The following is a 26,514-nucleotide window of genomic DNA, read 5'->3' on the forward strand; positions in this document are numbered from 1 at the left end:
AGCAGGGTCATAATTGACCCGGGTTGGATTTGTCTGTTTGTGTACGTGACATACCTGGGCAATTTCCTATATTGTTGGGCAAATGCCAGCACTGTAGCTGCATTGAAACAGATTGGCAAAAGTATCAAGTGTGGCACAACTTTGTCAAATGTTCAAAACATATTTCGTAGACTTAGAGACAACTCAGGTTGATTCGTCAGCTAACAGAAGAGGGAGAGCACTAGTATTGAAGGTGCTGTCTTTCAGTTTATTTGTTGCATTAAGGCCTAATTTGTGCACATAGGGAAATACTATTATTTCCAAGAACAGCAGGGCAGTTCTCCTGAGTTCTTGTACAATATTTTTCATTCAAACCAACAGTAAGACAAAACCAATTTTCTGGTCATTCTTTTCATTAGTGTTTGATAGGTCTTACATTATGCTGCTGTGTTTCCATAACAACGATGACTACTTTGAGACACTTGTCTTTGAACAAGTTCTCATGTGGCTCAGTTATAGAACATGGTTTTTCTTTGTGAAAGATGTTCTATAAATATTAGTTGTTGCTGACAGAATGTCTGAGTATTAATCAAGAACCTATCTATCTGTCTTAAATACATTCAATGACCTGGCCTCCACAGCCTTCTGTGGCAATGAGTTCCACAGATTCACCATCATCTGGCTGAAGAAATCCTCATCTCAGTTTGAAAGAGTTACCCTTTTACTCAGAGGCTGTGCCCTCAGGTTCTAGGCTCTCCTGTTAGTAGAAACATTTCGCCATGTCTACTTCATCCAAACCTCTCAGTATTTTGTTTGCTTCAAGAGCACTGTGACAAAGGCAGCTAATAACAAACTTCACGTTCTGAAGCAGCACTCCCAATCAGTCACATCTTGTACAAGGACCCATTCTGTACCTACCTCAACAAGGAATAGAACAATACTGCTTCCCTTTCTGTTGTTATTGATCACTGAGTTCATGTTCTCATTCTAAAGTTCAAGCCTTCGTACCACCCATTTTCTATATAGCATGAAGGCACAGGTACCTTTGATACTGAAATACACAGAAGTAAATTTACATTTCAAGTCAAATCTTTTGATTTTACAATTCTTGCCTTTTAACAACTTTTAATTGTCATCAAAAGCTAACTTGCTCTACCCTTCATTTCCCACTGATGGCTTGGTATTAATGCAGGAGCTATGGGAAAAGCACTGCAAACAGCTGGAGAACAGTAGCAGCAGTGGGGGAGCAGGGAAGTACAAACACATCTATAACCAACAGTGGGCACACAGATGGCAGCTCATGTCAGCAATATGGGAGTGACAAAATAGATACAAATAGCAATGTCAAGTTCTGAAATGGATTCTAATGATGATCCAAACAAGAGCAGTCACACTTGCAAATGCAGCATTTTAAAGTGTACCAAATATTACATTGTGATAAATAGTTTACCAGTCCAGCTCCAGGCCATTTACATGCCAAAGCTTACTGTACCACCAAGATTAAAAACATTGCACAAGTAGGAAAAATATTTCAATCTATACAGCACCTTTCATGATCTCAGCATGTCCTAAAATATTTACATTGCATGAAGTGCTTTTGTTGCAATGTAGCTGATTTACACAAAGATCATTAAAACACCAACAGGTTGTTCTGCCATAACGTATGTTTCATTAATGCAAATCTGTCGTAACACAAATGACAAATTGGGGACACAGTTTCTAAAGCGCAAACTTTTAAAAAGTGTGTTGGCTGTAATGCGATTACTGAGGGACGGCTTATACCTAAAACATCGATTCTTCTGCTCCTCGGATGCTGCCTGACCTGCTGTGCTTTTCCAGCACCATATTCTCGATGTGATTACATTGCCAACACTTTAAGCACTGTTTCTAATTTGCAATTTTTCTATAATGTAGGTTTGCACAAAAACATAACCATCGTGTTATAGAAGAGCCACCTGTGATTGTATTGTCTGTTCAGGTGTTAAATATTGGCTAAGACACCAGGAGACTTGCTCTTCACCTTCAAAAATAACTCTTTGGGAAATTTCACACCAACTGAAGAGGGAAGATTAGCCTCAGTTTAATATGAACTGAAAGAGAGAGAGCTGGAAAACAGACTGAAAATAAGTAATAACATGTACCAACTAAAAACAGTGCCACTATTACATCTCACACTGAGCTTTACATTAATAATTCATCATTTGTAACAATTTACTTCAATCTAAAGTTTCTCCCCTCTCTCCAATGGCAATGACTCCCTAATGGAGAGGCTCCCAAGGACTGTCCTTCACTCAGCAATTATTGAGTATACTTCAGCCTTGCTAGGGGGCATTAACAAGCTAACAGACTCTGATGCTGAGACAGCCCCTGTACTTATCAGCGCCCAATACAGGTGCCCAGCGTGTAGACAGAAGAGATCTAAGGGATTTTCCCTCCCTAGCTTCGAGGTACTGTGCGTAGCTGTAATATCTTGGATGAGCTAACAGTACAATCTAGTTCTGAGACATTGTCTTCACTAGTCAATTTAGAGACAGATGTTTCTCACATAGTAAGATGGGAATTGGTTTGTTTTGGATGAAGGGAGAGTGGCATTTTATGATGAATCCGAGGTGGAGCAGATATGTTTTGTGGAAATTCTCCTGCCTGACCAGGAGAATGTGATTTAGTTAATCAGCTATGAACGGTACAGCATCCCTTACAAGCACTGAGTAAACACATAAATAGTACCAGATTTTAAACATACACAGACACAGATATTTGTATCTTTAAAAGGTTACAGCTCAATTATGTACAGATTATTTTGATCAATTAAGATGGAGTGGAATTGACAACCATGCCCCTGCCTGCACCACCACGATGAGAGTTTATCTACAGAATACAAACTGCTGTCAAAGCAGTATACAGTAAAAATGCAAGGCTTCCCTTGCACACAGCCCAGCGAACATCCAATGTCTCTGTGGAGAGTTGGTGCAAGGTAGAAAGAAGCAAAATCAATTCAGAGTGATTGCGTCTTCTGGCTGGTTACAATCGATTTCACCGAGCTGTTCAAAGTTTTGGAAAGTTCTGGTATGTCCCGAGGATATCTCACTGGCCCAGCATTGGGTCCCTCCAAGGTATCGAGGATACCTGTTAAAACAGTGACACAGAGTTTGAAGCATTTCATACTTGTATACCATTTCGGTTTACCAAATATAAACAGTGATAACACATCTTAAAATCAACCACAGAATTAGAATTAGTGGAAGTGCTCTATTTGTTAATTAAAACAAGATATCACCAATGTTAGAAGAAAGGCAAGCAATTCCCAGGAAGTTGATCGTGAGGGAATTCAGGGATGGTAATGCCAATGGTAATCAATAGGCAATTGTTAAATTCTCTCTTGTTGGAGATGGCCATGACCTGCTATTTGTGTTACTTGCCAGTCAGTAGTCCATGCATGGATGTTGCCTAAGCTGTGTTGCATATGATGGACTGCTTTCATATCTAGAAAGTCACAAATGGTGCTGAACATGACACAGTCAGTGACCATCCCCACTTCTGATCTTACGGTGGAGGGAGGTTATTGATGAAACAGTTGAAGACATTTGGACTGAGATCACTATCCTGAGTAACTCCTGTAGTGACATCCTTGGACAATGATGATTGACATTCAACAGCGCAATCATCTTCTCCTGAGCTAGGTATGACCTCAAGCAGCAGAGTTTTCCCTGATTCCCAGTGACTGCAGTATTGCTAGGGCTCTTTGATGCCAGACTCAGTCAAATGCTGCCTCAAATGACAAGGACAGTCAGTCTCACTTCACCTCTGGAGTTCATCTCTTTTATCCATGCTTCTACCAAGGCTGCATTGAGATGAGCAGGTCTTTCAGAACCCAAACTGAGCATCAGTGAGCAAGACACTCATTTGCAGTGATGTTCGATAGCACTGTCAATGACACTGATTGTCAAGAGTAGACTAATGGGGCAGTAATTGGCTGGTTGAATTTGTCCTCCTTTTTTTGCAAATCAGACATACTGGAGTTTTCCACATTAATGAAAAAAACCAAAGAACTCCAGATACTGGAAATAAAACAAAATCAGAAATTGCTGGAAAAAACTCAACTCAGTCCAAACCATTTGCTGACATTGGGTTCATTATTGGCAGACTCTATAGCACGGAGATAAAATTGAGACATCAAATTAACTCAGGATAATTTTTCACATTTCTTAGCAGGTGCTGCAACAGACAATGAGAGAGTTGGCTCCAGTTCACATTATAATTCGGAAGCTGTAATTATATATTCTACCTCTACCTGACGATGTGGAAAAAAGAAACAGAATCAGATGTATCAGGAAATGTGTGGTGAGTAGACAGAGTAACCAGTAGCATTCTGAAGGAGGGTCACTGGACCTTACGTGTTAACTCTGCTTTTTCTCCCCAGACGCTGCCAGACCTGCTGAATTTTTGCAGCAATTTCTGTTTCTGATTCTCTTTTCCACATTCTCAGGTAGATGTAGAATAGAAAATCACAGCTTCCAAACTATAATGTGAACTGCAGCCAACTCTCACATTGTGTATTGCAGCAGCTGCTAAATAATATGAAAAATTAGCCTGCGTTAATTTGATGTCTCAATTTCCTCTCAATGCTATAAAGTTGCTAATAATGAACCCAATGCAAACAAATAGTTCAGATTTTTCATGGAAAAATGGAACAGAAGCAGACCCCAATTCCCAGTAAATATCCAGAATCTCAAAGTCTTAGTAACAGTCTTAACATTATAGGGTACAGCCAGTAAGCCTAATCACTAAGGATTTTTTCTGTACCTTCTACAATTCTGTGGTAAGCAAAGTGTAAGTACAGCAGGAAGACCATGTGCAGGGCAGCCAGCATCCCACAGACAGCAAGTCGCTGAGTTTGTCCAACTGTACGAGACAGCAGCACTGTGACCTGTGAAATAAAGATTCAGAGCCTAATATGTCTGAATCATCAGCAAGCGTTCGCTTCCATGATGAATGAAAACAGAACCTGATAGAATAACATTAGTTCCATACATATTTATTTCTGACAGACAGATTAAAGCATTCGCTCGTGCATAAGTGAGCAATAAATGGCACAAACATCTCCTAGACCCTTAAATAAGTTGCAGCAAATAAAATTGTTCTCCCCTCCCACCCCATTGTTACTCTCCTGCAGTAACATAATATTGATATAGAAATGGGCCATTCAGCCCATCAGTTCCTTGCTGGTGTTCAAGAATCCTTGAGCTGCCACCTAACTTCCCCATTAGTATTACCTTTTTATTCTTTCTTTCTTATGTACATACTTGGCTTTGCCACAAGAGCAGTGACAGATGGTTCCCACTTCTAACATCTGGGTGAAGTGGTTTTGCCTGAATTCTTTATTGGATTTTTAATTAGCTGAAAATGTGTTGCTGGTCAAAGCACAGCAGGCCAGGCAGCATCTCAGGAATAGGGAATTCGACGTTTCGAGCATAAGCCCTTCATCAGGAATGAGAGAGAGTAGCCAAGCAGGCTAAGATAAAAGGTAGGGAGGAGGGACTTGGGGGAGGGGCGATGGAGGTGGGATAGGTGGAAGGAGGTCAAGGTGAGGGTGATAGGCCGGAGTGGGGTGGGGGCGGAGAGGTCAGTAAGGAGATTGCAGGTTAGGAGGGCGGTGCTGAGTTGAGGGAACCGACTGAGACAAGGTGGGGGGAGGGGAAATGAGGAAACTGGAGAAATCTGAATTCATACCTTGTGATTGGAGGGTTCCCAGGCGGAAGATGAGGCGTTCCTCCTCCAGCCGTCGTGTTGTTATGTTCTGCCGGTGGAGGAGTCCAAGGACCTGCATGTCCTCGGTGGAGTGGGAGGGAGAGTTAAAGTGTTGAGCCACGGGGTGGTTGGGTTGGTTGGTCCGGGCGGCCCAGAGGTGTTCTCTGAAGCGTTCCGCAAGTAAGCGGCCTGTCTCCCCAATATAGTGGAGGCCACATCGGGTGCAGCGGATGCAATAGATGATGTGTGTGGAGGTACAGGTGAACTTGTGGCGGATATGGAAGGATCCCTTGGGGCCTTGGAGGGAAGTGAGTGTGGAGGTGTGGGCGCAAGTTTTACATTTCCTGCGGTTGCAGGGGAAGGTGCCGGGGGTGGAGGTTGGGTTGGTGGGGGGTGTGGATCTGACAAGGGAGTCACGAAGGGAGTGGTCCTTGCGGAACGCTGAAAGGGGAGGGGAGGGAAATATATCCTTGGTGGTGGGGTCCGTTTGGAGGTGGCGGAAATGACGGCGGATGATACGTTGTATGCGGAGGTTGATGGGGTGGTAGGTGAGAACCAGTGGGGTTCTGTCTTGGTGGCGGTTGGAGGAGCGGGGCTCAAGGGCAGAGGAGCGGGAAGCGGAGGAGATGCGGTGGAGGGCATCGTCGATCACGTCTGGGGGGAATCTGCGATCCTTGAAGAAGGAGGCCATCTGGGCTGTGCGGTGTTGGAACTGGTCCTCCTGGGAGCAGATGCGGCGGAGACGAAGGAATTGGGAATATGGGATGGAGTTTTTGCAGGGGGCAGGGTGGGAGGAGGTGTAGTCCAGGTAGCTGTGGGAGTCAGTCGGTTTATAGTAGATGTCTGTGTTGAGTCGGTCGCCCGAGATAGAGATGGAAAGGTCTAGGAAGGGGAGGGAGGAGTCTGAGACAGTCCAGGTGAATTTAAGGTCGGGATGGAAGGTGTTAGTAAAGTTAGCCATCATATACGAACAACTGCCAGTTTTGGATTCCCATTATCTTCACTACTTATACCCTGCTGAACCAGTTTATCAGTTTGAAGATGTCCATTCAGTTACCATTTAGCCTTTAGTTCTCTATAGAAAAGGCCCCAGGCAATTCAATCTTCGGACAGGTCTAACAGTTCAATTTTGGTATCGTTATGAACCATAGTTTTAAAAAAAAAGACTTTCTCCAATGCCTGTAATATTGAGATTACAACTCATCTGATTCCTGGGCATAGTTACAGGGAAAAATTGCCTACCATTCTGAGTGTGGACAGTCCTCCAATGATAAGCCACAATAGATAGAAAAGGGAATGGAGATGAACATTGTAGGTGACAAGCAACACGATGCAGGGTCCAAACAGACCATAGCCCTGTGAACAAGACAGTACAATCAATTCAGGACAGAGCAACACTGATTTCACATAATTCTATATAAGGCAATGGCTATATCATTCATCGTATGAATTGTCACACCACCTGATTATATTGTTTTCAGGGATCGGGCACCTAGAAACAGAACCTCACTGAGAGATATCCAACCATCAGTTATCTTCCTGATAACAGAGTGGTTATAGAATGATTTCAACACCGAAGAGGCCATTTGATCCGTTGTATATGTGCCGGATCTCTCAAGGAGCAAATCACCAAATACTACTCCCATGCCTTTTCCCTGTAGCCCACAAATTCATGTTTCAGGTAATTATCAATTTTCCTCCCAAATGCTTTGTTTGAACCTGCCTCCACCATACTGTCAGGCAGCACATCTCAGACACTTACCACTCAGTGTGCGAAATCTTTTCATGTTACCTTTGCTTCTTTTGCCAATTACTTTAAACTTATGCCCTCTCTGTTCCCAATTCTTTTATCTATGGGAAGGTTATCCCTTTCTATTCTATCCCTTGGCTCTTCCTCCCAACAACTCTGAATATCTCCATCAAACCTTCCCTCAGACACACCTTTAAGGAGAACAGTTCCAATTTGTCCAATCTCCATAAGTGAAGATCCTTATCTCTAAAATCATTCTCATAAATCTTTTCTGTATCCTCTCCAATGTGTTTACAACCTTCCTAAAGCATGGCACCCAATAACGCAGCTGATGCTGAGTGAGTGTTTCATGCAGGTTTAGTATAATCGCCTTGCTCTTATACATTACACCCTTTACTACAGTCCAAGGGACTGCTTTATTAACTGCTCTCTTCACCTATCCCGCCACCTTTAATCATTTACGCAGATACATCAGATCCCTGTGCTCCACCAAATTCTTTGGACTCATCGCCTTTTTGCATCACTTTTAACAAAATAAAGCCACTTCACACTTCTTTTTTTCAAATTTCATCTGCCATTTGTCCAACCACTCCACCACCTTGTCAATGTCCCTTTGAAGTTCTGCACTATCATCCTAACAGTTCATAATACTTCCAGGTTTTATACCAACCATAAATTTTGCTGTTATGACTTGTTCACTAAAAGCAGGACAAATCCACTTTGCTCATTATTTCCCCATCAGTAGACTCTCAATCAAAGTGATGGAAGATGTCATTGATAGCACTAGCAAATGGTAGGTCCACAACAATTAACTGCTCACTGATACTCAGCTTGAATTCTGACAGAATCACCTGACTGTAAACCTTACTACAGTTTTGTTAAAAAAAAAGCTGCATTTCAGAATGATTACCCCTGAGATCAAGATAGCATTTGACAGCACCAACAACACTCAAGAAGTTCAGCACCATCCAGGGTGAAGTATCCCACTTGATCAGCAGCCAATCCACATTACATAAAGAAGTTCACTCCCTCCATCATCAATACAATGGCAGAACTGTGTACTATTGACAAGGTATAGTCAAGTAAGGCTCTTCCAATCTTCTACACCCATGAGCTCTATTATCTCAGAAAAGAACAGTCCAGAAACACCATCAAATACATGTTCCCCTCCAAGTTACACACCATTCTAATATTGTTATTTCTACATCATCACTGGGTCAAAGCCCAGAACTCCCTTCCTTATAGCACTGTGACACAACAGATGGTCTAGGGCACTTTTTCAGGGCAACTCGGTATGTGCAATCTTGCCAATGATCTCAATGTGCTTTAGAAATCAAATGTTAACTCTCAAACATTGCAAATAATCACTTGAATGTGGTCTGAGAGGGAACGCCCTGCTGAATGAATTAAATTTCCAATCTTCAGAAGAGGTGATTGACAAAACATCTGAATTATTTTCTGACTAAAACGCAAATGTTTTAATTTTGCATCCCACAACACTTACCAGTAGTGACAGCATCTGCAGCATTGTAATCTGTGCATTACACAAATAGCCCAGGAAGTAGACAAAGGAGGAAACACCCAGCCAATAACCAAAGCAGGTTCCGATTGCAGTGCCCATAAGTGTGCCCTCTCTCTGCAGGAACATACAATAGTAATGGGCAAGATTGTAACAAACGCACTTGTTTAAAATTAATCAGTTGAAAAGATTCCTCACTGTTCATGCTTCTCCCCAGCTCCCGGTATATTCTCCCTATTTTCTCAGGCTCATGAGAAGGTCAGTTGGTGAACAGACGAAAAATGGAATAAGAATAAACTATTCAATTTGAGGATGGCAGAGAGTAACCTGTGGGGCGTTGAAAGGACCAATACCCAGGGCCTCAACCTTTTATACCTGGCATAAAAAGCTTAGATAGCGCTGATATATTGTATCCAAATTTACCAATAATAAAAAGTAAGTTATGAGAATACAAAGAGGTTTCATTGGAATTTTGACGGTTAAGTAATTGGAGAAGGTGCAGCAAATGGACTATAATGTGGGATAGTTTAAAACTATCCACTTCGAGAGAAAGCTTTGGAAAAGGTAAGAGATTAGTAAATCACAATAAAATGTAGATACAGCAATTAGGAAAGCCAATGGAATGTGAGCCTTTCCTACAAAGAGTTGCAGTGGTAAAGGCAAGGATTTTGCTGTGGTTGTTTTGGGCTTTGGTGAGACAACATCTGGAATATTATGCATAATTTGGGTCTCCTTACCTCAGGCACAATATATTAGTGTAGAGTGGGATGCAACAAAGATTTAAGAGATTGATTTCTGAGATAAGAAGTCTGTGCTACCAATAATGATTAAGCAGAAAGGCCATATATTGTCTAGTGAAGACAAGTAAAACGTGGAACTCTGTTAAATGCATACAACTTGAAACCTCGAGAGAATAGATGCTGTGACATTGCTTGCCCTTGCTAGAGATCTAGAACCAAGCAGCAAGTTCATAATAAAGTTTAAATATATGGGGCGTCCCATTTAAGATTGAGATGAGGAAAAGTTTCTTAGAGTCATTGAGCTGTACAGTATGGAAACAAACCCTTCATTCCAACTTGTCCATACCAACCAGACATACTACATCAATCTAGTCCCATTTGCCAGCACTTGGCCCATACCCATTTAAATCCTTCCTATACATATACCCATGCAGATGCTTTTAAAATGTTGTAATTGTACCAGCCTCCACCATTTTGTCTGACAGTTCATTCCATACACGCACCACCTTCTGCATGAAAAAGTTGTCCCTTAGGTCCCTTTTAAATCTTTCCCCTCTCATCTTAAACCTATGCTGTTTAGTTCTGGAATCCCCTAACCTCAGAAAAAATAAACCTTGTGTATTTACTCTATCCACGCCCCTCATGATTTTATAAATCTCTATAAGGTCACCCCTCAGCCTCTGACAATCTAGGGAAAATAGCCCCAGCCTCCAATCCTGGCAAATTCCTTGTAAATTTTTTGTGAACCCTTTCAAGTTTCACAACATTCTTCCTATTGGACGGAGACCAGAATTGTATGCAGTATTCCAAAAGTGGCCTAACCAATGTCCTGTACAGTCACAGCATGACCTCCCAACTCCTATACTTAATATACTGACCAATAAAGGCAAACATACCAAATGCATTCTTCATTATTCCAAGGACTCTTTCACAGTCATAGAATCCCTACAGTGTGGAAAGAGGCCATTTGGCCCAAGTCTCCTTGTTCAACAACACAGCCCAGGACCTTACCATTAAGTGTATACAAAAACATGCACTTCAACAGAGCTATCTCAACGCATGTCACATACAGTTAGTGACATTGAAGTGTCGTAACTTTTGTAGCTAATTGTGATTTATTTTATACAAACAAGAGCTGACAAACAGCAGTGAAGCAATTGGTCAGTTAACCTGTTTAATGGAGGTGTTAGAGATACCAGAATATTGGCCTAGAGACTAGAGAATCCCCTGTCTTTGGGTGAATAGCATCATGGGACATTTAACAGTTACTGACATCGATCCTACATTTACTCAAACTCAAGTGTTAGTGAAGGGGTAAATGTAGGGGAATGGGTCTGGGTGGATTGCGCTTCTGTGGGTCAGTGTGGACTTGTTGGGCCGAAGGGCCTGTTTCCACACTGTAAGTAATCTAATCTAATCTAATCTAATCTAATCTAATCAAGAGCATTTTATTCAACTAATTTCTTAACTATTCTTAGCATTTTACCTTGAATCATCAGCTTTTCCATAAATGGATTTCAAATGATGACACACTACAAATTTTCTCTGTGTTATCAAATGGATCTTCCTTACCTGAATCCATGCCATTTACCAACAAAATATAACAGCAACACAATATTGTTAGAAATCAAAGGTTCTCCCATTTCTTTCAGTATCTTTGACGCAAATGTTGCAAGGAGCATAAATTCCTGCAGTGGGAATAATTTATTCTGAAAAATCAGGAGGGCTTAGTTGATTCAAAGATACTGAAAGAAATGGTCCACTTCTGCTCCTCCATCTTATAAACTGCAGTCCATATCTTCTCTGATGAATTCCAGACAAAAGAATCCTAGATATATTAAATACTGATAAATGACAGTAAAGTGTTTAGTTTCTGTTCCAGTACTAACTGTGAATAAACATTTCTCATAACTGCACTCTTATTGTTGTAACATTCCTTTTTGTATATTATGAAGCATAATGAACCATTTACTCAAAGTGGTATATAAATAGCAATTAAAAGATTTAATACATGGAGGAAATAAGGTAATGTACTATTGCCAAATTTGCAGACAACACAAAAATAGGTGGAAAGGCAAGTTGTGAGAGGGATCCAAACAGATTACAGAGTGGAAATGATAGGTTAAGTAAGTGGGCAAAAAGTTGGCAAATGGAGTATAATGTGGAGGAATTGTCTTATGAGCAAAGGCTAAACAAGGTGGGAGTCTACTCACTGGAGTTGAAAAGAACAGGCATTTATCTAATTGAAACGTATCGAATTCTTCAGGGGCTTGACAGGATAAATGCTCAGAGTCTGCTTTCCTTCATAGGTATGCCTATGACCAGAGAGCATAGTCTCAAAATAACAGACTGAGATAAGGAGGAATTTCTTCTGAGGGTGGAGAGTCTTTGGAGTTCTTTGCCACAGAGAGCAGTGGGGCAGAGTCCTTACGTATATTTTTGACTGAGACAGGTCGAATCATACAGCACAAAAACAGGCCCTTTGGCCCAATTTGTCCCCACCAACCAGATATCCCAATCTGACCTAGCCCCATTTGGCAACATTTGGCCCATATATTTCTAAGCCCTTCCTATTCATAGACACATTCAGATACCTTTTAAATGTTGTAATTGTACACTAGACCCCTTTACCTGTGGGGGATATGTTCCAGGACCGACTGTAGAAGCCCAAAACTGTGGACAGGAGCGAACCCATTCATTTAAATGGGAAACTCACATTCCCAGCAGCCTCCTGGTTCTGGAAGGTTGCCTGTAACATGCTAGGGCCGTGGCAAACTGTGGGTAACTGAAACTGTGGTAAATGATTCCACAGATACGTCCTGTACTCGCCTCCACCCCGTGATCAGTAGGGGAAACAAAAATTACAGCAAAAATGCAGGTAAGTGTATGTGAGGAATATAGCACATAAAAACCCATAGAACTGGGGATGCTGAAAATCAGAAATTAATCAGAAATTGCTGGGAAAACTCAGCAGGTCTGGTAGCATCTGTGGAGAGAAAGTCGTCTTAATGATTTGGGTCCAGTGACCCTTCTTCAGAACTTTGGGTCACTGGCTGCTGACACAGGATCTGCAACATTTTCTCTGCTTTCTCTCCACTGATGCTGCCAGATCTGCTGGGTTTTCCCAGCAACTTCTGTTTTTTGAGAGGAATATCAGATCAGCCATGATCTTAATGAACGGCAGAGAAGGCTCAAGCGGCCGAATGGCCTACTCCTGTGCTATTTTTTACTGTCTTGCTTTTCTACTCATGTCATACTGAAAAGCCTCGAAGTACTTCACTCTAAGTTACTTTTTATAAAGCAGTGACTGTTACACAAAAGAACCACCAGCAACTACAGTTCGTAAAACACCATCATCCTAAGCTCAAATAAGATACTTACAATTACCGTCCCAGATGTTTTCATCCCATGCAAAAGAATAGCCACCAGTGTGAAAACCAACATCAAAGGGCCATACAGCTCTCCTGCAACTTTCTGTGAGGGAAGCAAAACATCAGCAAATGCTAATCCAAAACAGTACTCCATTAAATTCCTAAGAAACTAACAATTTTTTCAAACAGTTGTATCCAACATCTCTCAGATATCTCAACTCTATGGGAAATGGAGCAGCCATTCAGCTTCTCAAACATGTTCCACTAATTACGTCATGGCTGGCGTATGTCTGAATCCATCCATTTTCTTTGGTTGTGTAGCCCTTGATACCATCGCCTAACAAAAACATATTGCTCTCAGATTTGGAAGTTTTAATTGACCTCAGTCTTAACAGGAGAAAGTGAGGACTGCAGATGCTGGAGAGTCAGAGACAAAAAGTGTGCCGCTGGAAAAGCGCAGCAGGTCAGGCAGCGTCCGAAGTTTATAAGAATCAATGTTTTGAGCATAACCCCTTATGAAGTGCTTACGCTCAAAACATTGACTCTCCTGCTCCTTGGATGCTGCCTGACTGGCTGTGCTTTTCCAACAACACACTTTTTGACCCCAATCTTAATAGCTTTTGTCATTAATTGGAGTTTGGTTGGAGGGCTGTGGGAATATGTAAAGAAACATTCAAACTAGGAGTAAGCCAATCTGTTATTTGAGTCTACTTCTCCACACAATAAGGTCACAGTTACCCTGAATCCATATTCCCGCTGACCCCTAATAACCTTTCATCCCTTTACCGAACAAGTATCAATCTACCTTGGCCAGAAGGAATTTGACTGCTGCCTCCAGTTTCTCAGGTAGAACCCCGAAGATTCAGGACGCTTTGACAGAAGATGTTTTGCCTCATCTCTTTTTCAAATGTGCCACTCCTGATTTTCAGACAGGATCTATGAGATCTTGATTTTCCCACAAGAAGAAAAATGCACTTCATTTCAACCCTGTCATAAGCCCTCAGGACCCAGTATGTTTTTTCACTCAGGCAACTCTTACACCAGCAAACTAGGGGCTACAAACCTAACTTTTCCATTCTTTCTTCATAAGGCAACTCCCACAGTCCAGGCATTAGTCAGGCAAACCTTCGCGGATCTCTCTCCAATGAATGTCCTTCCTTAAATAAGGTGACCAATATCATGCACAATACTTACGAATGTAAAGCTCCAGATTTCTAATTCTCCACCCCTCACCATACTGTTTTCCAATTACTTACAGCAGCATTGCGTTTGAGGTGAATCGTTATTTTAGGTAAAATGTTTGCCAAGGTTCCAGATTACAGTCTGACCATAAAGGTACACAGCTTGGAGTGCAATATAAACCAAAGGAAAAACATACACACCTGAGGGAAATTGATCATTCGGACTGGAATTAAAGACTCCAGCAACCTGTATTGGGAACAAATAGGAGTCACAAGTACATCGATACTGAAACTAGGACAGGCCATGAGATTTTCATCTGATTTTGAGTGGATAAAATGTCACTACATAACATTTAAAAATGTTTAAAGTTAAAAATCACATAATACCAAGTTATGGATGGTTGTGGTTGTGCAGGGTCAGTCATATCAACTCCAGGACATCTCTGTAGGAGTCCCTCAGAGTAGTGTCCTAGGCCCAACCATCTTCAGCTGCTTCATCAACAACACTCCCTCTGTCATAAGGTCAGAAGTGGGGATGTTCACCTACGATTGCACGGCGTACGCGACGCTTCAGATATTCAAGCAGTCCACGCTCAAACCTAACAAGATCTGGAAAATATCCAGGCTTGGGCCAACACGAGACAAGTAGCATTCGCACCACAGAAATGCCAGACAATGACCATCATCAATAAAAGACATTCTAACCACCTCCCTTTGACATTCAATGGTATTACAATCTCTGAATCCCCCACTGTCAACATCCCTTGGGGTTATCATTGACCAGAAATTCAACTGAACTCAACATAAACTGCGGCTACAAGAGCAGGTCAGAGGCTCGGAATACTGTGGTGAGTAACTCACCTCCTGACACCCCAAAGACTATCCACCATCTACAAGGCACAGGTCAGGAGTGTGATGGAATACTCCCCACTTGCCTGGATGGGTACAGCTCCAACAACACTCAAGAAGTGTGACACTACCCACGACAAAGCAACCCACTTGACTGGCACCACATCTACAAACATTCACTCCCTCCACCACCGGTGCTCAGAAGGAGCAGTGTGTACTAGCTACAAGATGCACGGCAGAAATTCACCAAAGGTCCTTAGGCAGCACCTTCCAAACCTACAACCATTTATATCTCGAAGGACAAGGGCAGCAGGTATTTGGGAACACCCCCTCCAAGCCAATCACCCACCCCCAACCTGACCTGGAAATATATTGCTGTTCCATCACAGTCATTGAGTCAAAATCCTGGAATTCTCCCCCTTCCGGCACTGTGGGTCAACCCACAGCAAGTGGACTGCAGCGATTCAAGAAGGCAGCTCTCCACCACCTCAAGGGCAAATAGGAATGGGCTATCAATATTGGCCAGCCAGAGACACAAGTCCCACAAATGAATTTTAAAAAGGTTATAGTCCAATAGGTCTATTGGAAGCACTAGCTTCCAACACTATAGCCTGGTGTTGTGAGATTTTTAACTTTGTCCACCCCAGTCCAACACCGGCTTCTCCACACCACACTATGTAACAAGACATTTGTACTAAAATTACTGTATTCAAAATGATTAAATATTTCAGATCCTGAAGCCAAGAATCCAAAATCTTCACATTTCCAAGATCCTGGACTACAGTGGACAAATAAAAAAATGAGTATCATAGTATTGGAAGAGAAAATCACTGTTCAATTCATTAATGAATCTCCATGGAACATCAAACTGCAGTCGAGTCCGTGAAATCAATTAATCATTACAGCACAGGAGAAGACCATTTGATCCATCTCCCTATACTGGCACTCCTAAAGAGCAAGTCAAGTCAATTTTGGTTATAATAAATACTACATTTCAAACCGCAACTGTAAAACAGGATTTCAAAAAAAACCCTCAGTTTTAAATTAGATTTTACATAGATGGGACATAGATACAAGTGTCAATTCAGGTGTCTTTGGAGAGAGGGTACTTTCTGAACAAACTGAGGGTATTAAGATGTGGAATGTACCGTCAAGTTAATAACTTGGAAGGGCTAGGGAAGTGAGTTGAAGAGGTTCAGCGGCGGACCACGGCGTTGGAGACAGAGGTTGAGACATCACTTAAAGATAGGTGGCTGCAGGGGATTCAAGATGGCAGCAATCTGAATAGATCAGCCTTGCTGAGCTCTGCACCCGAACCCAAGGTAGTAATATTTTTTCACTCCTGATCTTAGTTCTTTTTGAAAAAAAAATTGTTAAATGGTAAAACAACTGTTTAAATCGTTTTTCGAGCATGCAAAAATGACGAAGGGGAAGCAAACGACAAAGTCTCAACACTCGGGAAACTCGAAAACAGCGGGTGGGCCCGAGACTGTAATTGGAGAAGCAGCTGCAACTCCCTCTATAACTGTGAAAGAAATGCCTGCACAGCAGAACATCGTGGAGGAACTCTGAGCAATCTGACAACTGATCCAGGAGATGAGGGAAGACTCATAACCAACTGGAGCCCAGCTCAACTATGCTGCAAAAGCATGAGCAGGAGTTGGAAGGGCTCAGGAAGTGAGTTGAAGAGGTTCAGCGGTGGACCACAGTGTTGGAGACAGAGGTTGAGTCCTCAGCAGAGCAGATCCAGGCCCTTGAGAAACAGGTTTAGGTCCAGACTGAGTCAGTCAATGACTGGGAAAGTAGAGGTAGGAGGAAATATATCCGGGTCATTGGCCTGCCAGAGGGAGTAAAAGGTGGGCAGCCAGCAAATTTTTTTGAAGACTGGCTACCACAATTTCTTGGCTGGGATGCCGAGTTGAACTGGGTGAAGGCTGACAGAGCTCACCGGGCTGCGGTGCGCAGATCCGGTCAGGGTCAGCGCCCCTGCCCAGTTCTGATAAGATTTCAATGCTACAGGGACAAACAGAGAATCATAGAAACTTCTAGAAGGCTGGGCAATGATCCGCAGGCCCTGACCTATCAGGGAACTAAGATAATATTTTCTCAGGGCTTTTCTGTGGCAGTGATCCCTAAGAGGAAATCGTTTGATGAGGTTCAGAGAAAGTTAAAGGATCTCAGTATTCAATAATCGATGAGATACCCAGCGGTGCTACGTATTACTTATGAGGAGACTGTGCTGTCGTTTCATTCCATGAAGCAAGCCAAAATCTTCTTGAATACTTTAAAATAATGTAGATGTATTTATGGACATGGACAATAGTGTCTGGGTTTTTTTTGTCTTGCTTTTATTTCTTGTATTATCACTCTTTTCCCAAAGCAGCTGTTGGTGGGTTTTATTTTTCTCTCCGAGCTGGAGTGGTTTTGATAGATCGTGAGGGTTGGGCAGAGTGCTCACTGTTCTTTATTATACCTGTGTGTTTACAATGTCCTGCGTTTGGTTTCTTCCATTGCTTGGGTTTGGGTGGGGATGGAGGGATGGAGGGATGGAGGTGTGTGTGGGAAATGTAGGCGTCCTCTGTGGGCAAGGGGTAGAGCCCCCCACTAAGTGCCTTTGTGTTTTGTAGTTAGTTTAGTTTTTTTGGGTTTTTTTTAATGAATAGACTCTAGGAGTTTCCTTTTGAGTATGCTCAGCGTGCTGCAAGACAAATTCTTCCTCTTGGCAGGTGAAACGTGAATGTAAAGGATCCTGGTTAGCAGCATTCTTATAAACGGTGTACCTGGACTATCACAGGGATTCATTCGCCAGTTAAAAGATGTTGAGCCTTAGAAAAGAAAGGGTAGATGTTGCATTGTTACAGGAGACTCATCTTAATGACAAGGGACATTAAGTAACAGGAGGGTGGGTTTGATCAAATGTTTGTCTCATCTTTTGTACTCGGAGCAGAGGAGTGGCAATACTTGCCTGGAAGGTTCTCCATTTAATTCAATATATTGTGTTAAAGATGAGTGTGGTCAGTTTGTTATTCTTAAGGCCGTTATACATGGCAAAGAATATGGCACTTTGAATATTTACTGTCCTCCAGCCCACCCTCTTAAATTTCTGACTGATGGTCTTGGCCTCGAGGCATATTATTATAGGGGGTGGAACTTTAATTGCCTTATGGATCCTGTGCTGGATAGCATGCCCAAGGGGCCGCCCGCCCGCCCGCCACCTAAAAAAAGCTTTCTTCACAATCTAAGCAATTAGGTGATCTGTGTGTAGAACTGGGGTTGGTAGACGTTTAGAGACGTTTACACTCTATGGGCAGAGATTTTACATTCTTTTCCATAAATACCACACAAGGTTTGATTATTTCCTAACTCCTTGTTAGATTTGGTGGTATCCTGTTCGATTGGGAATATTGCCATCTCTGATCATGCAGTGGTGTATTTAATGGTTAGAATTAAAGGGTGATGCAATGGGCTTGTGTTACTGGTGAAAGGATCCCTTTATCCTCAAGGACAGCAAGTTCGTAGAATACTTCTCTCAGGAATTTGAAGCTTTTTTGGTCACCAACTCAGGTACAACTAGTAACCCATCCATTCTTTGGGAGACTGCTAAGGCCCATGCTAGAAGGATAATTATCTCATACTCTGCCAACTAGAAGTGACAGAAGGGAGAGCAGCAACGTCTGCTTGAGGCACAACTGAAGGCAGCTGAGACCATCAGTCTCTAAGGTGCAGTGGATCACGGCTCTCCGATCCACCTTAAACTCCATGATAACGCATACAGCAAGGGAGGAACTTCTTTTTGCTGAGCAGAGGCTGTTTGAGCATGGTGATAGGCTAGGTAAATACTTGACATATTTGGTCAGGGAGAAGAATGTCTCCCAGTCTATTGCTTCTGTTAGGGAAGGGAATGGGATTCTTACTTACAATGCTAAAAAGATCAACGAGGTGTTTCAGATGTTTCACTTTGAACTTGATCAGTCTGAACGCTGTGAGGACAGATGGGATAAGATGGAGCCTTTTTTTTATGAATGTGGATCTTCTTAGTGTGTCTGCTGAACAGGGATCTCTCCTTAGCGCTCCGTTAACAGCCCAAGACATACAGGGGGCGGTGAGGCAACTTCAAAGTGGAAAGGCAGCCGGCCTTGATGGCTTGCCCAGTGAGTTTTATAAAGAATTTGTAAACATACTGTCAGGACCGACGCTATACATGTATAGCTATTCATATAGTTGGGATTGCCTCCTGCCACCCTTGGGAGAGGCTAATATCTCTCTTATCCTCAGGAAAGGGAAGACCCTGGTACACCGTGCTTCTTACAGACCATCTCACTTTTAAACTGATTCTAAAATTTTATGAAAGACTCTAGCATCGAGGTTGGAAAGGGTGTTGCCCTCTATTATTAATTATTAAGGAGGATCAGACGGGCTTTATAAAGGGTCACAGATCTTCTAATGTTAGGAGACTGCTTAACAAGATTGAAATGTGCCAGCAACGGTCAGTTCAAGGATTGATTGTTTCCTTGGACATAGAAGGCATATGACTGGGTGTAATGGCCATATCTTTTTTATACCCTGGAGCAGTTTGGTCTGGGTGAAAATGTTTACTAAATGGGTAAGGGTCCTTTACAGTAGCGGTTCTCACAAATGGTATAAGGTCTGATAATTTTAACACTGGTAGGGGCAGTTAGCATGGCTGTCCCCTCTCACTTTTGTTCTTCACATCAGTGATTAAGTCACTGGCAGAGGCCTTTTGTGGGGACCCTAATATAGCTGCCCCAAAGGTAGGGTTGAAGGTGCTTAAAATCACATTAAATGCGGATAATCTTCTCATTTTTCTTTCAAACCCAGAAGTTTTGGTTCCCCAGCCACAGAGTCATAGAGATGTACAGCACGGAAACAGACTCTTCAGTCCAACCCGTCCATGCCGACCAGATATCCCAAACCACTCTAGTCCCACCTGCCAGCACCCGGCCCATATTCCTCCAAACCCTTCCTATTCATAGACCCATCCAAATGCCTCTTAAATATTGCAATTGTACCAGCCTCCACCACTTCCTCTGGCAGCACATTCCAAATACATACCGCCCTGTGTGAAAAAGTTGCCCCTTAGGTCCCTTTTATATCTTTCCCCTCTCACCCTAAACCTATGCCCTCTAGTTCTGGACTCCCCCACCCCAGGGAAAAGACTTTGCCTATTTATCCTATCCATACCCCTCATAATTTTGTAAACCTCTATAAGGTCACCCCTCAGCCTCCGACGCTCCAGGGAAAACAGCCCCAGCCTGTTCAGCCTCTCACAATAGCTCAAATCCTACAACCCTGGCAACATCCTTGTAAGTCTTTTCTGAACCCTTTCAAGTTTCACAACAACTTTCCGATAGGAAGGAGACCAGAACTGCATGCAATATTCCAACAGTGGCCTAACCAATGTCCTATACAGCCGCAACATGACCTCCCAAATCCCGTACTCAATATTCTGACCAATAAAGGAAAGCATACCAAACATCATCTTCACTATCCTATCTACCTGCGACTCCACTTTCAAGGAGCTATGAACCTGCACTCCAAGGTCTCTTTGTTCAACAACACTCCCTAGGACCTTACCATTAAGTGTATAAGTCCTGCTAAGATTTGCTTTTCCAAAATGCAGCACCTCGCATTTATATGAATTAAACTCTATCTGCCACTTCTCAGCCCATTGGCCCACTTGATCAAGATTCTGTCATAATCTGAGGTAACCTTCTTCACTGTCCACTACATCTCCAAATTTGGTGTCATCTGCAAACTTACTAACTATACCTCTTATGCTCACATCCAAATCATTTATATAAATGACGAAAAAGAGAGGACTCCACTGCTTACAGGCCTCCACTCTGAAAAACAACCCTCTACCACCACCCTCTGTCTTCTACCTTTGAGCGAGTTCTGTATCCAAATGGCTAGTTCTTCCTGTATTCCAGATGGTACAATGTATTAATTCATTCGGCTTTTTCTCAGGTTACAATATCAATTTTTCAAAATTGGTGGCTATGGCTCTGGGGGATCTTAGGAGAATACCAGATGTTGAAGGTGGGTTCCACTTTAAGTGGGCACATGGAGGCTTTATTTATTTGAGCTTCTCTGTTACCTCGAATTTTGATCAGTTATTCAAGGCTAATTTTGTTCATTTGTTTGACAAGATTAAACAAGACCTTCAAAGATGGGGGGGTCCTGCCAATATCATGTCTAGGTCGAGTTGCTCTTATTAAAATGAATGTTCTTCCTCGCTTATTATACCCTTTACGGATGCTTCACTTGCTTTTACCGCGACAAACATTTTAGAAATTAAATGGTTGATTTAGTTCTTTTATTTAGCGCCATAAGTAGCCTTTCATCAAGCTTATGAAATTGCAAATGCCCCAGTAGTTGGGAGGAATGGATCTCCCGGATGTCAGAAGATATCAATTGAGCTCCCTTTCTTCTTTTTGTGAGAGATCGGGCCTGTGAGGACTCGGCGTCAATATGATTGGATATTGAGGCCTCCCAGGGCAAGTGTCCTCTTATTAACCTGTTGTTTCAAGAGAACATGAGGATAGTTGTGGAACATTGCTGCAATCCGATAGTTATTAATACTGTCAAAGTGTGGACGGCAATGAGACACATGGAGGGTAAAATGTCTAAACCATCTTTCCATACTCCCATTGTTGGAATGCCAGGTTTCCGGCCAGGGACGATGGTTCCCGGGTTTAAGTCCTGGGCGGATAGGGGAGTCTGTTGTTTGAGCGAGCTGTTTGAAGAGGAAACGTTATTGTCATTTGATCAAATAACTGGTAAGTGTGGATTATCGAGCAGGGACCTCTTCCATTTTTTTCAGATCTGGGACTTTATTCGAAAAGAGACTATGCTTCTGACTGAGGGTTTTAGATCTGATACAGAAAAGAGGGTGCTTCAGGCTAAGAGCACCCTTTCAGTGAGTACTCTCTTCATTTGTTGGGGGGAGGTACCTTGGGTGACACTGAGCGATTACGGAGGTTTGGGAGAGAGAGTTGGGGTGGAGATCACTCTGGAAATTTGGGAGGACATTTCTGAGAATTCAAGGAAGATTTTGATATGTAAGAGGGCCCATGTTATGCAGTTAAAGATTTTTCATATAGCTCATCTGGCCCCAGATCATCTTGCAAAATTTAAGCAGGGTACATCTTCAATTTTCCCCAAATGTAAAATAAATACGGGTACCCTCATTCGTTGTTTGTGGTCCTGCCACAGGCTCTGTACACACTGGAGTGCTGTGGCAGGAGTCATAGAGAGGGTCAAGGGGACTGAAGTCAAGTGGATCTGGTTTCTCTTCTCATTTGCCGAATTTATCTCCCTTTGATGTGCATGGAAGAAAGCTTTTTAGCATCCTCACTTTTTGTGCAAGGGAGAACATTCTGATGTGCTGGGTGTCTGAGAACCCCCCCGGGTCTGTTGGGGTGACATAAGTTAATTATGGAACACATTCCTTTGGACTTCCTTATAAATATGGTGCAGCAGAAAACAATTTTTATAAGACATGGCAGCCCTTTTTGAATTATTTGGAAGCAGATCTGTCTGCCATTTTAATTCGGGCTTTTGTCTGGCAATGGTGGTTAGGTTTAGTAAGCCTAATGTCCTGAGAGGAAGAATTTATAGCATGGGTTTAATAATTAATGCTCTAGAAGGTTGAGAGCTGAGGTTTTGTTACGCTGAATGGCGTTATTTATTTGTTGATGTGTACTGAGAGTAGTTGAGAGTTCTTATGTAGAGTAGCACAGTAGTTGGTTTATTGTTGTTGTTATATTTTTGTAATTTTACAATTTCGCAAAGAAAGATTTTTCAATAAAAATAATTTCTAAAAAAAAGGGGGTTGCAATAAAAGAAGAGTAAAGAGATTGAACAGAACTGGCACACAGAATTAAGACCAAGGATTATTAGGGTGGTAAAGATTAACAGGCTGGTTTGAGTTGAATAGCTTGTACCTCTATTACAATTTTCATGTTCTATCTCACCTTTTTTCTTATTAATCCATTAAGTTTTTAGAAAGTACAAGGGAGGGGTACATACCTGTTCCTAACTTGGATAGGCTCAACATCAAAGTATGGTCTGAGGATATCAATATTACCATACAGATTGAAAGCTTTTGATGCCTGTCTCTTGCCTGCCTGCCACACCTACAAAAGAAAATCCAAACTGAGAGAAGGCAGACCATTTAAGAGATGACTATGTCATGAAGGAACTAAATAGAACATAGCCAAAATCACATTTGTTGAGAATTAATCAGAAAATGATGGAAACAATAGGTCATGTGATATCTGTGAAGCGAGAAAAACAGCATTAGAATTTCAGATACATGACCTTTCATCAGAACTCACATTTAGGAAAATAATTAGTCTTGAGACAGTGGAAAGGGGAAAAACAACAAAAGGGAAGATTGTGTGTTAGGGTGGAGGGCAGGGGAGTTTAAATGGCAAAGGAAATGGACACAGTAAAGGCCTAATGAGAGGAACTGAGATAAGTGCAGAGATTGAGGCTCCTCTTTTAAAAAAAATATGATTTGGAGATTGTTGTTGATAGTTTTTGACTTTTGGGCAACTGACAATTAATGAATGCAACCAGTGGTGGGCAGGATTGTTGAGGTCGTCTTTGTGATGTGCAGGATGTGTGGTTTAGAGACTCACCAAAATGCAGAGGGTCACAAATGGTCTGATTCACTAGCTTAAGAGAAACACATTTTAGTGGGATGAGCAAAGAAAAATGGCTTCAATCTTTCCAAGGGTGAACTAGTAGAACAGTGACTGCTCACCAACATTGTATTTATTTTTCTGCTGTTACAAGCCTCTGAGGTCCACACACAGCAGCATTTCTACGAACAGTAGTCATCGCATGGCATACTAATCAGCATGCACAGAAACGCCTGACAGGTGCACACCTTTCGAGAAAATGTTTCTACTAACGATGGGTGGAATACAGGATTAGTATCATATGTAGGCCATGAAAAATCTAAACAGCCAAGTTAAGAACAAGAACAAGGAAAAAGGTTGCCTGTATAAAGAATCTCACATAAAAATGACTTTTTTCTTTATTCTTTGATGGGATGTAGGCATTACCGAGGTCAGTATTCATTGCCGTACCTAATTGAGTGCAAATTGAGTGGTACACTAGGTCGTTAATAATTAGAACCAGATTCAAATAATGTGATGTGATTCCAACAGGAAAAAGACATCACAAGGGAACTTCACCTTTTGTGAAAACATTCGACGTCAGAAAGACAAAACCTTCATCCATACCTGATCTGCTACATCACGGCCCAACTGGCCTTTTAGCCCCTTCATACCAAGGAAGGCACCGTCATCATCTTCTGTTGGTGCAGGTTCCTCACCAACGTCATCTTCCTCTTTCAGTTCCTGATGCATCTCTCCCATATCCTCAAAACTTGAACCAGATGTGTCGTCCATATTCTCCATGTCTATCACTGCTGAGCTGCTGGCCTAGAGATTTCATGCAAAGTTTAAGTGGATGGAAATTAATGATGAAATGAGCTAAAAACAGTCAAGAGAGCAATAAGGTGAAACAAGAGGTTGAGTGTGGGAGAGAAAAGATTTACAAGTATGTTGCCGGAACTGAAGGGTTGGAGTTATAGGAAGATGCTGAATAAGCTGGGACTTTTTACCCTGGAGTGTGGGAGGCACTGGGGAGGGGGTGGGGGGGCAAACTTATAGAAGTTTATACAATCATGTGGAGTATAGATAGGTTGTATAGCCAAGGTCTTTTTCCTCAAGTGGGGAGTCTAAAACTACATAACATAGGTTTAAGGAGAGAGGGGAAAGATTTTAAAAGGACCTGAGAGGTAACTATTTCATGAAGAGGATGGTGCATGTTAGGAACCTGCTGCCAAAGGAAGTGGTGGAGGCTGGTACATTACAACATTTAAACAACATCTAGATTGGTATAGAAAGGATTTGGAGGGATATGGGCCAAATGCTGGCAAATGGATGTAGGTCAGAGTTAGGAACAAATTAGTGTGGACGCTGGAATCTGTCCTGAAACAACAAATGCTGGAGATTACAATTTCCCCACACCCACCACAGCAGCTCCCATATAACCACAGAAGTTGCAACCTGCCCCTTCACCTTCTCACCTAAGCATTCTTTCCAGGTGAAGCAGCATTTCACCTGTACCTCCTCCAATCTTGTGTATTGTATTCGTTGCACCCAACGTGGCCTACTCTACATTGGAGAAACTAAAATGTGGTTGCTTTGAGGAACACCTCTGGTCTGCGTGCAAGCATGATCGTGACCTTCCCGTAGCCAGTCATTTTTTAACACAGCATCCTGCTGGTATTCCCATTTGTCTGTCCTCGACATGCTGCAATGCTCCAGGGTATCACAGCACAAACTGAAGGAACAACATTTCATCTTCAGACTCGGCATTGTACAACCATCTGGACTTTAATATTAGGTTGTGAACTGACTCCCACTTACTCCCTTTCTTTTCGCTTTACTTGTTGCATTCTGTGTCACCGTGTCCTCTCTCCCTTCCCCCCACCCATTGGGACTGTCTGCCCTTTCTATTTTGGCAGTTAGACACACCAATGTCCTGCCACTGGGGTCACATTTTGGTCACTTAATCTGCACCCTTCCTCCCCCAGCACTCCACACACCGAACACCCTCCACTGCATAAATGCTGCCCCCTCCACATTAGCACTGATGAAGAGTCATGAAAAGGTTAGTCTGCTCCCCCCCCACCTCCTCTGTGACTCCCAGCACTTTGTTGTTGTCAGTACTTGGTCAGATTGGGATGTCTGGTCGGGGACGAGTTGGACCAAAGAGTGTGTTCCCATGTTGTACCCCTCACTGGGTCAGGACAGGGCTGGGGTGAGCGGGGGCTGAGTGTGAGCTGGGGGGGCTGAGTGTGAGCTCGGGGGGGCTGAGTGTGAGCTTGGGGGGGCTGAGTGTGAGCTCGGGGGGGGGGCTGAGTGTGAGCTCGGGGGGGGGCTGAGTGTGAGCTCGGGGGGGGGGGGCTGAGTGTGAGCTCGGGGGGGGCTGAGTGTGAGCTCGGGGGGGGCTGAGTGTGAGCTCGGGGGGGGGCTGAGTGTGAGCTCGGGGGGGGGGCTGAGTGTGAGCTCGGGGGGGGGGGGCTGAGTGTGAGCTCGGGGGGGGGCTGAGTGTGAGCTCGGGGGGGGGGGGGCCTTCCTTCCTTCCCCCCCAGCTGCCAGCGCCGCTGATGGCTTTACCTCGAACGCCCCCCACTCGTTGCTCTTCCCTCCTGCTGCTGCCGCCGCCGCCGCCATGTTGGAGGGCCCGCAAACCGGAAAGCAGCGCGCAGCTACGTGGACAGCGAGACGACGCGACCGCGGGGCTGCTTCCGGCGGAAGTGGCTGCGGGTCAG

The 26,514-nt window shown here is 43.0% G+C and overlaps 1 protein-coding gene across 1 annotated transcript; it reads right to left on the reverse strand.

Annotated features, from left to right (window-relative positions):
• Positions 1–226: 226 nt before the first annotated feature.
• On the reverse strand, positions 227–26,466 carry yipf3 (Yip1 domain family, member 3). The gene is made up of 9 exons (XM_060848323.1): positions 26,360–26,466; positions 24,413–24,613; positions 23,190–23,296; positions 14,490–14,535; positions 13,118–13,210; positions 8,982–9,113; positions 6,970–7,083; positions 4,783–4,906; positions 227–3,105 (listed from the first exon to the last, which is right to left on the reverse strand). Exons 1-9 carry the CDS (start codon positions 26,414–26,416, stop codon positions 2,975–2,977), a joined length of 1,005 nt encoding a protein of 334 aa, XP_060704306.1. The 5' UTR covers positions 26,417–26,466; the 3' UTR covers positions 227–2,974.
• Positions 26,467–26,514: the final 48 nt, after the last annotated feature.

Source organism: Hemiscyllium ocellatum, chromosome 3 (assembly GCF_020745735.1).
Source record: "Hemiscyllium ocellatum isolate sHemOce1 chromosome 3, sHemOce1.pat.X.cur, whole genome shotgun sequence".
Classification (NCBI taxonomy): domain Eukaryota; kingdom Metazoa; phylum Chordata; class Chondrichthyes; order Orectolobiformes; family Hemiscylliidae; genus Hemiscyllium; species Hemiscyllium ocellatum.

What these genes read in the sequence shown, in the direction of transcription:
- yipf3 (XM_060848323.1), bottom strand. Translation starts at nt 26,416, where the DNA reads ATGGCGGCGGCGGCGGCAGCAGCAGGAGGGAAGAGCAACGAGTGGGGG. An exon ending in CCTATCCAAGTTAGGAACAG is followed by an intron (nt 14,536 to 23,189) that starts GTATGTACCCCT and finishes TTCCCAATACAG; the next exon opens with GTTGCTGGAGTCTTTAATTC. An exon ending in GAATGATCAATTTCCCTCAG is followed by an intron (nt 13,211 to 14,489) that starts GTGTGTATGTTT and finishes CTTCCCTCACAG; the next exon opens with AAAGTTGCAGGAGAGCTGTA.